Source organism: Macaca fascicularis, chromosome 18 (assembly GCF_037993035.2).
Source record: "Macaca fascicularis isolate 582-1 chromosome 18, T2T-MFA8v1.1".
Lineage (NCBI taxonomy): Eukaryota > Metazoa > Chordata > Mammalia > Primates > Cercopithecidae > Macaca > Macaca fascicularis.
Window position 1 is genome coordinate 74,562,217 of NC_088392.1, and position 15,150 is coordinate 74,577,366.

The 15,150-nt window shown below is 38.1% G+C and overlaps 1 protein-coding gene across 30 annotated transcripts in view; it reads right to left on the reverse strand.

Moving 5' to 3' along the window:
* The window catches only part of L3MBTL4 (L3MBTL histone methyl-lysine binding protein 4), a 448,773-nt gene that overhangs the window by 114,269 nt on the left and 319,354 nt on the right, over nt 1-15,150 (reverse strand). For 20 of the 30 annotated variants that reach the window (XR_012427319.1, XR_012427318.1, XM_015439826.4 and 17 more), the window contains one exon: nt 7,922-7,992. The exons of 6 other annotated variants lie outside the window; for them this stretch is intronic. Coding sequence is in view for 22 of the 24 variants with exons in the window: in XM_015439826.4 (XP_015295312.3) it covers nt 7,922-7,992 (71 nt within the window). In the remaining 2 variants the exon portion in view is untranslated. Of the gene's footprint in view, nt 1-6,829; nt 7,253-7,921; nt 7,993-15,150 lie in introns of those variants that run through there. 4 more of the 30 variants (XM_074022853.1, XM_074022852.1, XM_074022851.1 and 1 more) reach the window with 1 other exon arrangement.

Sequence of the window (15,150 nt, forward strand, 5' to 3'; positions counted from 1 at the left end):
GCCACTGGGCTAATGTTCCAGAAGGGAGTATAACTGCCTCTACTGCACAGAAGAGTTCACAAAGGGAGTGGGGAGGAGCAGGCAGCAGGAAGCCTCACCCAGCTCCCATGCATTTGGCGAGGCTGATCTCACTCACTCAGTGCTCCACTAACAAAGGCGAAAGATGACTCGGATAAATAACAGTGATAATGTGTTTAAGAAATTAGATGGCAAGATAGAGAATTTTACTCAGGAACTAAGGTCTATTAAAATCATACATAGGTAAATTGCCTAACTAAGAAATATACAATAATTTAATTAAAAATTAATTACATGAGTGTAATAGCAGTTTGGAGACAGTTGAAGACAGAATTACTGATCTTGAAAATAGGACACTAGAAAAATATCCAGGCTGAAGTATGTACTAAAAATGGAGGGGAAATAAAGAAAAGAGCTCTTAAGACATACAACTAAGAAAGTCTAATATATTTGTAGATGGAGTCTCAATAGGGGAAATGAGAGAGAATGGAGCATAAACAATATCTGAGGAGATAATGGTCAAATTTTTCAAAGTGGTAAAAAGCCATACACCCACAGACCTAAGCACTATGGATCCTAAAGAGACAAATATAAGGCACTTCATAGTAAAACTGCTAAAAATGAAAGACAACAGAAAAACCTTACAAGTAATCAGATAAAATGTGACACACTCCAAGACATACTCCTTTCAAAGAGACACAATAAAGCTACAGCTGACTTCTTGAGAGAAACAATAGAAGTCAGAAGCCAATGGATTATCATATTTAAAGCCTGAAAAAAATTAACTGCCAATCTAGAATTCTATAACCTGTTAAAATATTCTTCAAAAGTTTGGGTGAAAAAAGGACACTTCTGGACAAAGAAAAACTTACTCAAAAAAAAAAAAAAAAATCAGCTAGGCCAAGCGCAGTGGCTCACGTGTGTAATCCCAGCACTTTGGGAGGTCAAAGCAGTCAGATTGTTTGAACCCAGGAATTTGAGACTGGCCTGAGCAACATAGTGAGACCCCATTTTTACAAAAAAAAAAAAAAAAAAGCAAAAATTAGCTGGGCATGGTGGCACGCACCTGTAGGCCCAGCTACTCCAGAGGCTGAGGTGGGAGGATCACTTGAGCCCCATAGGTTGAGGCTGCAGTGAGCTGTGATCGCACCACCACACTCCAGCCTGGGTGACAGAGTGAAACCCTGTCTTAAAAAAAATAATAACTAGAAGACACTATAAATGAAGTACAAAAGATACTTTTTCAGATAGAGGAAAAATGATTCTATATAAAGATGCGTTTTGTAGTAGCTGGGATATCTACTAACAGAATATTAAAAATAAATAAGGTAATAGATGGAAAATGGTATACTCACATGAATTTTGATTTAAAAAGATAAAGCAAAAATATAAAATTGAATACAAACTACTGAGAAAAATAGAAAACAATTATAGAGATGGTAGGCTGGGCACGGTGACTTATACCTGTTTTCCCAGCACTTTGGGAGGCCACAGTGGGGAGATCACTTGAGGCCAGAAGTTTGAGACCAGCCTGGCCAACATGATGAAACCCTGTCTCTACTAAAAACACAAAAATTAGCTGGGCATGGTTGTACACACCTGTAATCCCAGCTACTTGTGAGGCTGAGGCACCGGAATTGCTTGAACCCAGCATTGAGCCTGGATTGCACCACTGCACTGCAGCCTGGGAGACAGAGTGAGACTCTGTCAATTAAAAAAAAAAGATAATAACCCTAAGTCCAACTTAACTTTAATAACATTAGATATAAACGTATTAAATACTTCAATTAAGAGACTCCTGTCAACTGGGTGCAGTGGCTCACACCTGTAATCCCAGCACTTTGGGAAGCTGAGGTAAGAGGATTGCTTGAGTCTGGGAGGCCAAGGTTGCAGTGAGCCATAATCGCGCCACTGCTCTCCAGTCTAGGGTGACAGAGATAGATCCCATAAAGAAGAAAGAAAGAAAAAGAAGAAAGAAAGAAAGAAAGAAAGAGAGAGAGAGAGAGAGAGAGAGAGAGAGAGAGAGAAAGGAAGAAAGAAAGAAAGAAAGAAAGAAAGAAAGAAAGAAAGAAAGAAAGAAAGAAAGAAAGAAAGAAAGAAAGAAAGAAAGGAAGAAAGAAAGAAAGAAAGAAGAAAGAAAGAGAGAGATTGCCATGAGATTGAATTTAAACCTAAAAATCACATGCCACTTAGAAGTGTCATATTAAACATAGGACAGTGATGGAGCATATAAAAGCATGGAAATAAATATAACATACAAATACTAATCAGAAGAATACTGCTAATATCAGACAAAAGAAACTTAAAGGTAAGAAGCATTTGGAGAAATAAAATATATATTTCAAAATGTTGAAGGGTCAATTGATTATGAATATTCTAATGTTCTAATTTTCATGAGCCTAGTAATATAGACTAAAAATATGTATAATAAAAGGAAAACCAGATAATATCACAACCATAGTAGAGGACTTTAACACATTTTTTCAGGAATCAAATGAATAAGCAGGAAAAAATGTATCAGTAAAGATAATAAAGATCTAACCGTATGATTAACAATTGCTCAGAATATACTTTCTGACCACAGTGGAATAAAATTCAAAATCAATAATGAAAAGATAATAAAATCCCCAAATATCTGGAAATGAATCAGTATACTTCAACCCACATACAAAAGAAAAACAATGTAAATGAGAAAATATTTTGAATTAAATTATTATGAAATTTGACAAATCAAAACTCATGGAATGCAGGAAAAGCTATGCTTAAACTAATGCTAATATAGCTTTAGGTGCATATATTAAAATATATTTAAAAACACAATATCTAAGTAATAATTTAAAGAAGTTAGAAAAATGATAGTAAATGAAAGCCAAAGAGAGTGGAAGGCAGGCAGAAACATAATAGCAGAAATTAATAACAGAGAAAACAAATGCACACTAGAGAAAATCAACACAGCCAAAAATTGGTCCATTGTAAAGATCAGTAAATCTTTAGCAGGATTAATTGAAAGAGACTGAGGCAAAACCAGAGAGAGAGCGTGAGAGAGAGAGAGGGAGAGAGAAAACGCACGAGCACATAAACATCAATTTCAAGAATGAAAAAGGGACATAACTATAGAATCTGCAGACACTAAAAAGCTCATCAGAGGGGATTATAAACAACTCTATAGCAACAGACTTGAAAATTTACATGTCATATACAAATTCCTAGAAGAAATATATAAATTTCTAGAAAAACTAATACAAGAAGAAATTTTAAAAATCTAAAGTCCTCAATCTATTAAAGAAATTGAATCTACAATTCAAATTCTTTTAATAAAAAAACTTTAGGCTCAGATAGCTTTCCTGTCTGTGAACTCATCTAAACGGTTAAAAAATAAATGTTGTGAATCTTACATAACACCTCTTGGTGATAATGGTGATAATGGAGAATGAGGGAATATCAAAACAAGATGAAGACATTACAAGAAGGAAAATTACAGATCAGCTTCTCCTATGAACATATTTGAAACAGTCCTCAATAAAACATAGGGAGTTCTCACTAGGCATGGTAGTCAGGGGCTATAAAATTGATGATGCAAGCTGAAGCCATGCAAACTGGGCTTAATAATCAATGGGGAAAATTGTAATTCTTTGCTCATGACCTTCACAAATTTTGGTCAAAATATTAACAACTCTTTTACTGTCCATCATAAATACTTAGGGAAAATTTAAAACTAGTGAAAGTAATATTTAATTAGTATGCTGTGGTTTATAACATTTAATACATTGAGATAAGGTGTTTTATTTCTTTGTTAAAAAAAAAAAAACTTACCAAGAGTTGTCCAAGGAGTGTTTGCTTTCTTTTTGTCCTACAACTGTGAAATGAAGAGAGCATCTTTTCCATTCCTTGGTAAACTGTCATATTCCTAAATTTAAGTTAGATTCACTTCTAACATTTTATCCTTTGCACTTACGATGTTGTGAAATATCTCTGAGAGTTTCTTTAATGTGAAGCGGTTTTTTTTTGGTTTTTTTGTTTTTTTTTTTTCGCCAGTATCACTTTCTGTGGGACATCTTCATGCCGTTCGCAACAATCCCTTTCTTCATTTACATCAAAGAGCTTGTAGTCACTAAGTTCCCTGGTTGCACGTCTAGAATCTTGAATGGAAGTAGGGTCAGCATTTCTATGGTTGGCTATTTTTTCTTTGAATATGTTTACATTTCATTAGAATTTCACTGTTTCACTGTCATGTCTTAGGGGTAACACTCAATAAGCTTACCTGTAAACCTTGGATTAGTAAGACAAGTTTCAACTTGCTCCTGTTATGCACAACCAACATCCTTTTAACATAATCATGGTTTCCTCTACAGAATTTTATCATCACAAAGTAATTAAAATTTCTATCATCCAATCTTATGTTTATATATTATTGTTGTTACATATGTTTATCCAATCTTATGTTTATATATTATTGTGATATATGCTTACATATTGAAAAAAGTGTGTTCAGTAGCTAAGAATTATACTTGAAAATAATGGGTAGTCTTTAAAATATTTTTATTAAGTATGCCAAGATATATATGGTGAATAAAATGATTTTTAAAATAAAATGATTTTTAAAAAATGATTTTTCCAGTAAAAATGGAAAACATGCCCAAGATATAAAAAACAGAATCTGCGTGTGAATGTATGCATGTGTGTATACAATTTCTAAAAATCCAGTGTATACAACCTCCCCTCATAGATGAAACAGAGCACAAATTTTAGCCCATTGTCCTTAAAAAAAAAAAAGAAGACCCTGACTGGGCACAGTGGCTCACGCCTGTAATCCCAACACTCTCGGAGGCCGACGTGAGTGGATCACAGGGTCAGGAGTTTGAGACCAGCCTGGCCAACATAGTGAAACCCCGTCTCTACTAAAAATACAAAAGTAAGCTGGGTTCGGTGGTGCACACCTGTAGTTCCAGCTACTCGGGAAGCTGAGGCAAGAGAATCACTTGAACCCTGAGGCAGAGGTTACAGTGAGCCAAGATCGCGCCACTGCACTCCAGTTTGGGTGACAGAGCGAGACTTCATCTCAATAAATAAATAAATAAATAATAAATAAATAAATAAACAAAAGACTCCTGATGAATGAAGAAGGCACTCATTCAAATCTATGCCGAGACCAAAAAAAAAAAAGGCGGGGTGGGGAAGGCTGGGTGCAGTGGCTCATGCCTATAATCCCAGCACTTTGGGAGGCCGAGGAGGATGGATTAGCTGAGCTGAAGAGTTCAAGAACAGCCTGGGCAACACAGTGAAACTTTGTCTCTACTAAACTACAAAAAATTAGCTGAGTGTAGCATTGGGAGCCTATAATCCCAGTTACTCGGGAGACTGAGACAGGAGAATCACTTGAACCCAGGAGGCAGAGATTGCAGTGAGCAGAGATCACGCCATTGCACTCCAGACTGGGTGACAGAGGGAGATGCCATCTCAAAAAAAAAAAAAAAAAAGGGAAAAAAAGGAAGGCCATGGATATGGGATATTATGATCAGATTTACAGGCTGAAGAAAAATAAAAGAAAATATTAAATAATTGTTTAATATCACTGTAAGAACATTATTATTTTCATTATTTTGTCTCATCCATGTCAGAACCAAAGCAAATAAACTTTGTAATAATGGGGATTAGTCCCATAGTACAGAGGTCCCCAACCTTTAGTGGCACCAGGAACTGGTCTCATGGAAGACAATTTTTCCACAGACCGGGGTGGGGGAATGGTTTTGGGATGATTCAAGCACATTACATTTATTGTGCACTTTATTTCTATTATTATTATATTGTAATAGATAATGAAATAACTATGCAACTCCCCATAACGTAGAATCAGTGGGAGCCCTGAGCTTGTTTTCCTGCAACTAGACAGTCCCATCTGGGGGTGATGGGAGACAGTGACAGATCGTCAGGCGTTAGATTCTCATAAGGAACACGCACCCTAGATCCCTCACACATGCAGGTCACAACAGTGTTCGTGCTCCTAGGAGAATCTAATGCTGCAGCTGATCTGACAGGAGGCGGAGCTCAGGTGGTCATGTGAGCAATGGAGAGCAGCTGTGAATGCAGATAAAGCTTTGCTCCCTCGTCTGCCCTCTGCTCACCTGCTGTTACGCAGCCCAGTTCCTAACAGTCTACAGATTGGTCTGTGGCATAGGTGTTGGGGACTCCAGACATACAAGGAAGAGCCACTTTGGTTGACAAAAGGCTAAACTAGAAAGCAGGTGCTAACCACGGCCTGCCAATTTCATGGGATGGAATGAACCCCGCCTGCACTTCCCCAACACACGGTGGTCTGGGTCCACAGGCAGCCGTGTGCCCCACCTAAGGCCGACTGCTCCTCCCACTGCACACTCTTCTGACATAAATGCCATATCTGATAACAAAGACCTCTGCTGCGAGGATATGTTTAAATTAAAGAGCACAGTAAATGCATGAATAAATACAAGCATATGGGTGTAAACTTCTTATACATGATGCAGAAACGAGCAAGTGCATTCTGAGCATCTTGGAAGAGATTTCATCTTTCACAGTATGCAAATGCATTTTGCTATGACATTTTCTATTTTTGTAAGGATGATCTTCATTACTACATTTATGATATGAACTACAAAATTGTGTATCTGTTTGAACAAGAACATATACATAATTACTCTGTGGAGATATTTTCAAAAGTGTCAAACTATGAATTAAAACACTGGCACTTTTTTTAAGGCTTCTTACATGGTTCCAAAACATGCCATTTACAGAATGAAGGCTTGGTAAGATGGATGAGAACATTTGTATGGAACAGTTTCTAAAACATCAGTGATTTATTTTATTTAAAGCAAGCTTGAGCTCTGGTTATATTACATAGAAATTCTTCTTATGAGGGAGAAACATGTAGCTGTACAATGAAAACCAAAGTAATTCAACTGCCTTCTCTTTTCTGAGGAAAAGGCCTTGTGTGGCTGAGATGAAATCCACAATTCTTCGAAGACAACACAAGCAAGAGCTCCATCTCTGCCTAAAGTGAGCAGTTCAGCACTGCTCACTGACCTCCCGGCCCTTTTGTTCAATGACTGCCAAGCACTCTCTCCTTCTCTTACAAAAAGTCCGATGGGTAACTGGAGATGGCACAGTCCAGCACAGTGTGCTAATTCACTGGACTTCTACCAGGTCAGTAGAAAGTTCAGCAATGTTCCTTTCCTCTAGAAGGCAGACAGATCTCCTACATCTTCCGGGAGACACAAATGTACAGAGCTACCAAGGCTGCAGGCGGGACACTAGTAAGAAACTATCAATGTTTGCATCTGACTAAATCAAAACAGAACCCAGGGAAAACTGATTACTTAGCTTGCTACAATATAATCTAACCTCAAAATTCTGTCTATATCGAGCCTTCACTGGGAAGAAACGTAACTAAAAGAACACATGCAATTCTTCTTCCTGGACTCCAACAGATTCCTCAGCGCTGATGGTTCAATATTTTGCCTAATACCCTTCTAGCCTTTCTTACTAATGAGGTGCATCTCACAGTCTCCCACCTTCACAAGTGCAGTGAGACACTCCTGGTTTCCCTCCATGGCCTCTGCAGATGGCAGAGGGGGATTCAACCACTGAACCTCTAACTTCTACAGCTTTACATGTTTCCTATCGTGAGTGGAGCCCATAGAGATCATAGAGTCCAGCCCTTTAACTTTTAAAATGAGAAAATGAACGTTTGAGGAGTGAAGTGAAGGGACTCACTCGCAGGGCGCGAACTAGAACACAAGTCTCTCTTGATTCTAGTTAGGCTTTTTCCACTATTCCCTGCTGGAATGCTAAAACCAAACAGTCAAACAAATAAGACATTCTGCACAACAAAAAGTATATTCTGTGTTTTTGCTAGTGTTTTTGTGTTTACCTCTGAAGAGATTATCCAAGTCAATATCTTCTTTTCCTTTGATTTTCAAACACTTTGCCTGCTGTACAAGTCTGGGCAAAGAACAGAAATAAAATCTAGATTCATTATCCTGTGAGGTAGGAAGAAATCATGATAGCAGCACAAATTTAAATAGAAACTGCAGGGTAAACAATAGTGAATTGGCAGGTATTTTGCTGCACAGAGCCTTGTTAGAATTTTAAGATTTTAAAAACACACTTCTGTTCAGAAACTCTGACTTTGAACCCTGAAGTTTAAAAAGCTTTCCCCCCCCTCATTCTATTAGAGCAAAAAGTTTCGAAAACTCTCTGGAGAATAATCTCTTCAGATTCTGAGGAGGAGTTGGCAGGATGGTGGGTGATGGGATGGTAGGTAAGTAAATAATAATTGCTACTGATGACTTTGGGGCTCATTATTTTAATCAGAAGATTATAGACACTGTGCTCAAACAACTGTACAAAGTAATTTAGTTACATTGCTGAATGTCAGGGAATTAATTAACTTTTAAGATGCTGCGGTACGTACTATGGCCTAATTTTGTTATTCTTTTATCATGGAACTTCATTAAAACTTGAGGCTCAGACTTTATAATGAATATGGAAGTTTCTACAATAAAACTTTTCCAGGGTTGCTAATTAGTCAGTAATTAATTTTAGGTAGATAAGCTTGTGAGGTAATCAAGTAATTTATTTGTATATATTTTAATGAAATTTATATCTTGCTTTGCACATGTATTTTCTTACTTTTTCTTACTGTATTTGAACAGAAAGTCTCTCATTTCATTTTCACTGACAAGCATTTGAGTTGGTCATGGAAGTACTGTTTTAATTTCTGTGTTAGATGAGGAAACTGATTCAGTTACCAAAACCCTACGTAGAAACCTAAATGACTTACAGAATTGGAGATAATTGTATCTATGTTTATTTGTAAGTTTACACAAGTATATCATGGCAGAAAGGTTCTATCAGTTAGATATCTCTTACTCATCAAGGCTTTTTATCAAAAAGACAAGAAACTGAGAAAATTTCTGCTGAAGTCCCAACTTTGGACTTTACCATAGGTCCTACAAGGCTACTGTGGAGCATACTAAACATATGTACTTAATCACCTGGGGGGCAATGCAGAGACAGCACATTCAGTGTGCGACAACCTGAGTTCACACCTAGGATACAGCCCCCAGGTTTGTGATCCAGAGTGAACATTTAAATGCTCAATCTTAGCTTCCAATCTGTTAAATGGACACAGTACCTGCCTCACTGGGTTGTTCAGAGCAACTAGTGAAATAGTATGTTAAAAACCAGTGTAAAAACGCTTATGCATCATGGACATGCATAAAAATGTGTGTAATATTCTCATAAATTCAATATGTATAATTTTAATTATATTCAACATATGTATCATCGGGATTTGTTTACATTCTTTTTTTGCCTATATCATGCTTTGATATTTGCATTCTTGTAGGAGAGAATATAAACTATAGAAAGGTGGCTTAAATGTAAGCAGTGAGTGTCTGGTAGAGTGCACGGGTCAAACAGGATGCTGGGAAGCACAGCACGTGTGCTAAGTAGTGCAGTGCAGCCATTTTGCAAAGAATAATTTGGGGCAGGGGAAAGAACAATTTCAGCTCTGCTTACATGATTTTTGGCAAATCTTTAGGTATTTCCCCCTCAATTTTACAAATTTTATGAATCTTCAGGTTGATTTTCAAGCCATCTTAAAGCACCCTTCTGCAATATATGCTAATCAAGATCTTGCTTCTATCTCACAAAGTTAAAAAACAGAAGCCAGTCTGCCACATATAAAACTTTGATGGGTATTTTAAAGAACATTTTAAAACAAATCAAATAAATTTTTTGGGTTTTTTTTTTTTTTTCTAATGTGAAGTTCTTCAATTGGTCCTGGGTATATTTCAGTACAGTCTTGCTTTCAAATGATCACATCAGTAGGGAGATACGCCAGGCCAAACCCTGTGAGCAGTTCAGATCCAGTTAGCATTTCCTGGGAACTCCCAGGAGGTAGGCACCTACTAAGGACTCCTAGTCTTTTCATTTCCCATTTCGTTCTCACAAAAACTCTACAAGGTTGGGATAGTATTCTTGTTTTATAAATTGAAAGACTGGTCTCAGAGACATTCAACAACCTGCCCCATCTTGGGCACAAAGTAGGTCGATAATGGAGCCCAAATCAGGTCTTAATGGAGCCAAAATGAAGTCCAATCTCAAGTCTTTGGACTCCAAACCCAGGTTTCCTCCTGCTTTACACATCACCTTCCAATAACGTACAGTTTACTGGTTATTTATGGAAGGCATGGATAAAGGGAAGTCACAGGCAGAGACTTGACTGTTGCTGGGCCAGTGGGGTCTTAGAGAATGAAGATGGGGGTAACTGATGGGTTTCTAAAGGTCTTGAGAATTAGGGTGGAACAGAACGAGCAGAAGTAACATGGGATGGGGAAGTGTTCTGAGAACCCGAATAAGCTAATCGACTTATTTGGCTGAAGCACCATGCAACGAAAGGTAGCTTGACAGAACAAGCTGAAAGCAGCCATGGAGGGCCTTGCATGGGTTCTCGCGAGGATGTGGACTTCATCTTGTGGGCAGTGGGAAAAGTCACAGAGGAGTCTGCATCTCAAAAGAATCCACTGCATATAGACAGTAGATGTGTCTGAAAATGAGTAGGCCGGTCATGAGCCAAAGATTAATATTTCGTTTATGTTTTGGCTAAAATAGTCTCAATCTCTGTCTAAATCTCCAGGGATGTACTACTGTTGCACCAATTATTCCTCCTGAAGCCTGGCCCATAGCTTTTATATAGTCATAATAGCTCCGGGCATCCTAAACAATCTTCAATATATTTTATTAATAGCATTGCTGTTGCTGTTGCAAGTGTCAAGAGACCTGTGTGTATCTGTTTATACCTGATTTATTACATAAAGAGGTGCATATGACCTAAAGGCAAAAGCTGTCACTGTTACCCAAGAGTCTTTGCTATCCATTGTTTTTCAACGTGCTCTTTCCTTAGGATTTTCTACTTCCGGTTGGAAGAAAGGGCCTGCATCTTCTCTTACCCTATTACTAGGCTTCCATTCCTCTTAACAAGACAATACTGTGCCCATTAAGTGGTAGGCCCTGAAACATGAAGGAGGAAATATTAATCCCCTATTTATGTGTTCAAAAAGACAGGTTAAGAAGCTTGCTCAAAGTCACATAATAAGTAGAAGAACTAGGATTTGAACTTAATTCAGGTTAGTCTAACTGTACCTAGACACCTTCTAGAACAAGAGTTAGTAAACCATGCCCCATAAGTCAAATCCTGCCCATTGCTTTTTTTTGTAAACAAAGTTTCACTAGAACACAGCCACGCTCGCTTCTCTACTTACTGTCTAGGGCTGCTTTCACTACGAGGGCTAAACTGAGTAGTTGTAGCAGAGACCTTTATAGCTGGCCACACCTAAAATATTTACCATCTGGCTCTTTAGAAAAAAAAAAGCTCACTGACCCCTGTTCTAGAAGTTAAAAATATTTTTAAAAGGTCCATAAGTTCAAAAACACACACACAGCATGCGATTGTCTTATCTGGGAAGCTGCTCCCCAAACTGCCACAATAACTGTGTTTAGTTATAACTTAAGGCTTAAAAGGCAGACACTGGTCTCTGACTCTTCTATTTTTAGGCAAATTCTCCAAACTCAATCAACATTTCTCTGAGATTTTCCTGCCTGCAGCTGTTGCATTCTGCCGAGATGATTTCTGCCACCAAAAGACTCATGACTTATTAGGGGTTGTAGACTTGTGCAAGGGCAGATTCTGCACAGAGCAGACTGAGAAAGGGCTACATCAGAGAGACAGAGGATGTGCTATTGGATCATACAACAGGAGGACATTTTCTGCATACAAGGTGGAAGATAGTAGAAAAAGCCTTCAGGAGATGAGTTTGAACTTGGCCTCAAAACAAATTTTATTGTAGGAAACACAGAGAGGGCCACTGCAGAAGTAGGGCGAGTGGGGGTAAGGAGAATTAGCGATGGGGTGTGGTGTGCAATGAGTTAAGACATGGAGCTGGGACAAATTATGGGGCCTGCACAAGCTTTCCATGTTCCCATGCATGTGTGTAAGTTTGAATATGCGAATTTATTTATTCTCAGTCAGGCAAAATGGACCAAGGACCTGTGAGATTCTATCAATCTAAGGATTCATACGATATGTTTAGTTTGTAAATAAAAAGTAATGAACCCTTCTAAAATATAGCAGTAAAAAGCATCAGCAAATAATAAGATCCGTAATATTCATATGAAAATGTTTACTGCAGCATTATTTACAAGAGGAGAAACACTGGAAACCATGGTCCTTAAGGGAATGGTTGAATGAGTTACGGTATGCCTACACTATGGAATACAATGCAGTTGTTAAAACTAACGCATTGGGTCTGTTTGTGTTGATGTGACAATTTACCCATGACATATTGTTAAATGAAATAAAACACATTGCAGATTAACAAAATGTTAATATAAATTATTTTAAAAGAGTGAATGTACGTTGATATGGTTAGGCTTTGCGTTCCCATCCAAATCTCATCTTGAATCGTAATCCTTATAATCCCCATGTGTCAAGGGAGAGACCAGGTGCAGGTAATATCTAAACCATGGGGGCAGTTTCCCCATGCTGTTCTTATGGTAGTGAGTACTCATAAGATCTGATGGTCTTATTAGTGTTTGGTAGTTCCTCCTGTGTTATTCTTCTTCCTGCCACTCTGTGAAGAAGGTGCCTTGCTTCCCCTTCACCTTCCACCATGATTGTAAGTTTCCTGAGGCCTCTCTAGCCATGCTGAACTGTGAGTCAATTAAACCTCTTTCCTTTATACAGTATCCAGTCTCAGGCAGTTTTTTATAACAATATGGAAATGGACCAATACATGCAGATGTAGATACATACACATGTGCATACATGAACATCAAAAGGATACAGACAGCAGGTGGCAATCTGTTAACCCTAGTGGCCTAAGCATGCAGCATCAGAGTTAGGAGTGGAGAATGAGAAATTCTTAATTTCTTAAAACTTCTACATTACTGGAATTATTAAGGTGGACATTTTCTTATATTTTTCCAAACATCTATATGTTATGCTGCTTGGTAGAAAAAGGTGTGGATATTATTAATGTTTTTAATTTTTATTTTTTTCTTTCTACTCAACTGTCTCTTTTCCCATAAGTACTGCTGTGATAATGAGAAAAAAGATCATGTTAAAGTCCCACCTTTACTCTTTACAATGAGTGAGAAATAATTATTTTAAAGCCAGGTTAAGTATATAGATGATAAAATGCTCGCTGGTGCTCAAGCAGCAAGGTTTTATTTTTCTGGGGTGTGGAAACACTAATATTTCCTCTATGCAAGGAACTGTGGACATTGTAGGACACACTGTTCTGTGGCATTTAGTCACTGAGAGCCTGAGCCAAGGCAGGATTCCAGAAATTCAGAGATTTAGAATAAATTTTACAATTCTTTATGAGAATCAGCTTGGAAAAATATTTTGAAGACATGGCAAGGCATCCATGGGTTATTTCATAATGTTTCAGCATAACTGTACATTCATTTAAGAAATATAAGACTCTAGAGACTTTAGTAAGGCACCCACAAAGTGAGGCAGGTGGAGCCTGGCAAGGGCTGGGCCCTTCCATCTCATCCCAGACCCTCGCCATGCTCCTGAGCTGATCTGGGCACAACTCATTTCATTTTCAATATGCACAATATTCAACAGAACCTTTTTTCCCTTAGTGGCTGGGCCCTTTATGATAGGTGATTACTGAAATCATTTTGAGTATCACCCTTTCAACTGCACGTTACTTCCCTACGGCACCTGTCAACCATCTGTGATTTTCTCTTCATTTATGGTTTGCTTTCTTTCTTCCCCTTCCATCTCCCCTACCTGAAAATCGGCTCCACGCAAAGATGGAACTGTTTAACCTAACACACCACTTGGCAACAGCAGCAGCTCCACACATATTTGTGGAGTGAATGAATATTAATGCCATGAGCGAATCAGCATGCCCACTGCCAAGTCTGCACAGACAGGAATCATCCCACCTAAGTTCAGATCCTTGTCCTGCCACTTACTTGTTTGGGTGATTTTCTTATCACCAAGGAAAAGCTTGATAAGAACAAGAATTTTTGTCTATTTTGTTCCCTGCTCTATTACTAGAGTTTGGAACAGTATTTTCTAAATATTTATTCAACAGATAAATTTGAAAGAATGAATATGTCTAATTTCAGGAACTGGCTATGGTCACGGTGCTGAATTCAACAAGGTAAGTGTTAGTCAGCTAACTATAGACCAAAACCGAATTCCATTCTGACTGCATCTTAATTCTGGGGCAGGTGGTGGTATGGAACAGTGAGGAGAGCGATGAGTTGGGAGTCAGAGGGCTTGAAGGGGCCACCATCAACAGTGCTGATGAAATAGCAAAATTCTTTGGCATTGGTGTTCTTGTTTCCATGTTACAGAAGTTGAATTAATTTCTTGAGTCCTCCTTTCCCACTGTAGAGCTCCTAGGTTATCACGCCTGGCTAGTGGTTCCTCAGAGTCTGATTGGAGGTGGGGAACTGGAGGGGGCTTCTCTGAAAGGCCTTGGGGTTGCCTGTCCAGCCAAAACCCCCTATAGGGCAAGAAGAACTCTGGCTTGTAATGGTGTTTTGATCACTCTTTCTTGATTAAGGGGCTTAATTTAGTTACAGACACTGAGTATTATCTTAGACCAAATAAATAAAGGTCTAAATTCCTATGGTTGGTGTTGAGATGTGTGATACACACACCGCTAGAACTGGTCCCAACTGCAAGACTTTAAAATCAATGGTTTTCATAAAAATGGAGAAAAGATATGGAACTATAATTTCAATAGTCTCTTCTCTGTGCCAAGCCCATTCATATATCTATACCTATAGCAATGTTTCTATCTACCTACATCTATATTCCTATATTCAAAATCTTATGTCAGCCTCACATTTATGACCATTTTACAGGTGAAGGAATTGAGACTCTAAGAGAAAAACAAATGTATATAATGAAATCAATCAACTTGGGTACGCTAAAGACCTATAATGTGAACCATAAAGAAGGAAAAGCAAAAGGGTAAATTGGTTCTTCTCTTTAGCAGCCTATAGTCTTTTTGAGAAGATACGGCATACACAAAACAAAGTATTAAAAAGGTACATGCGGACACA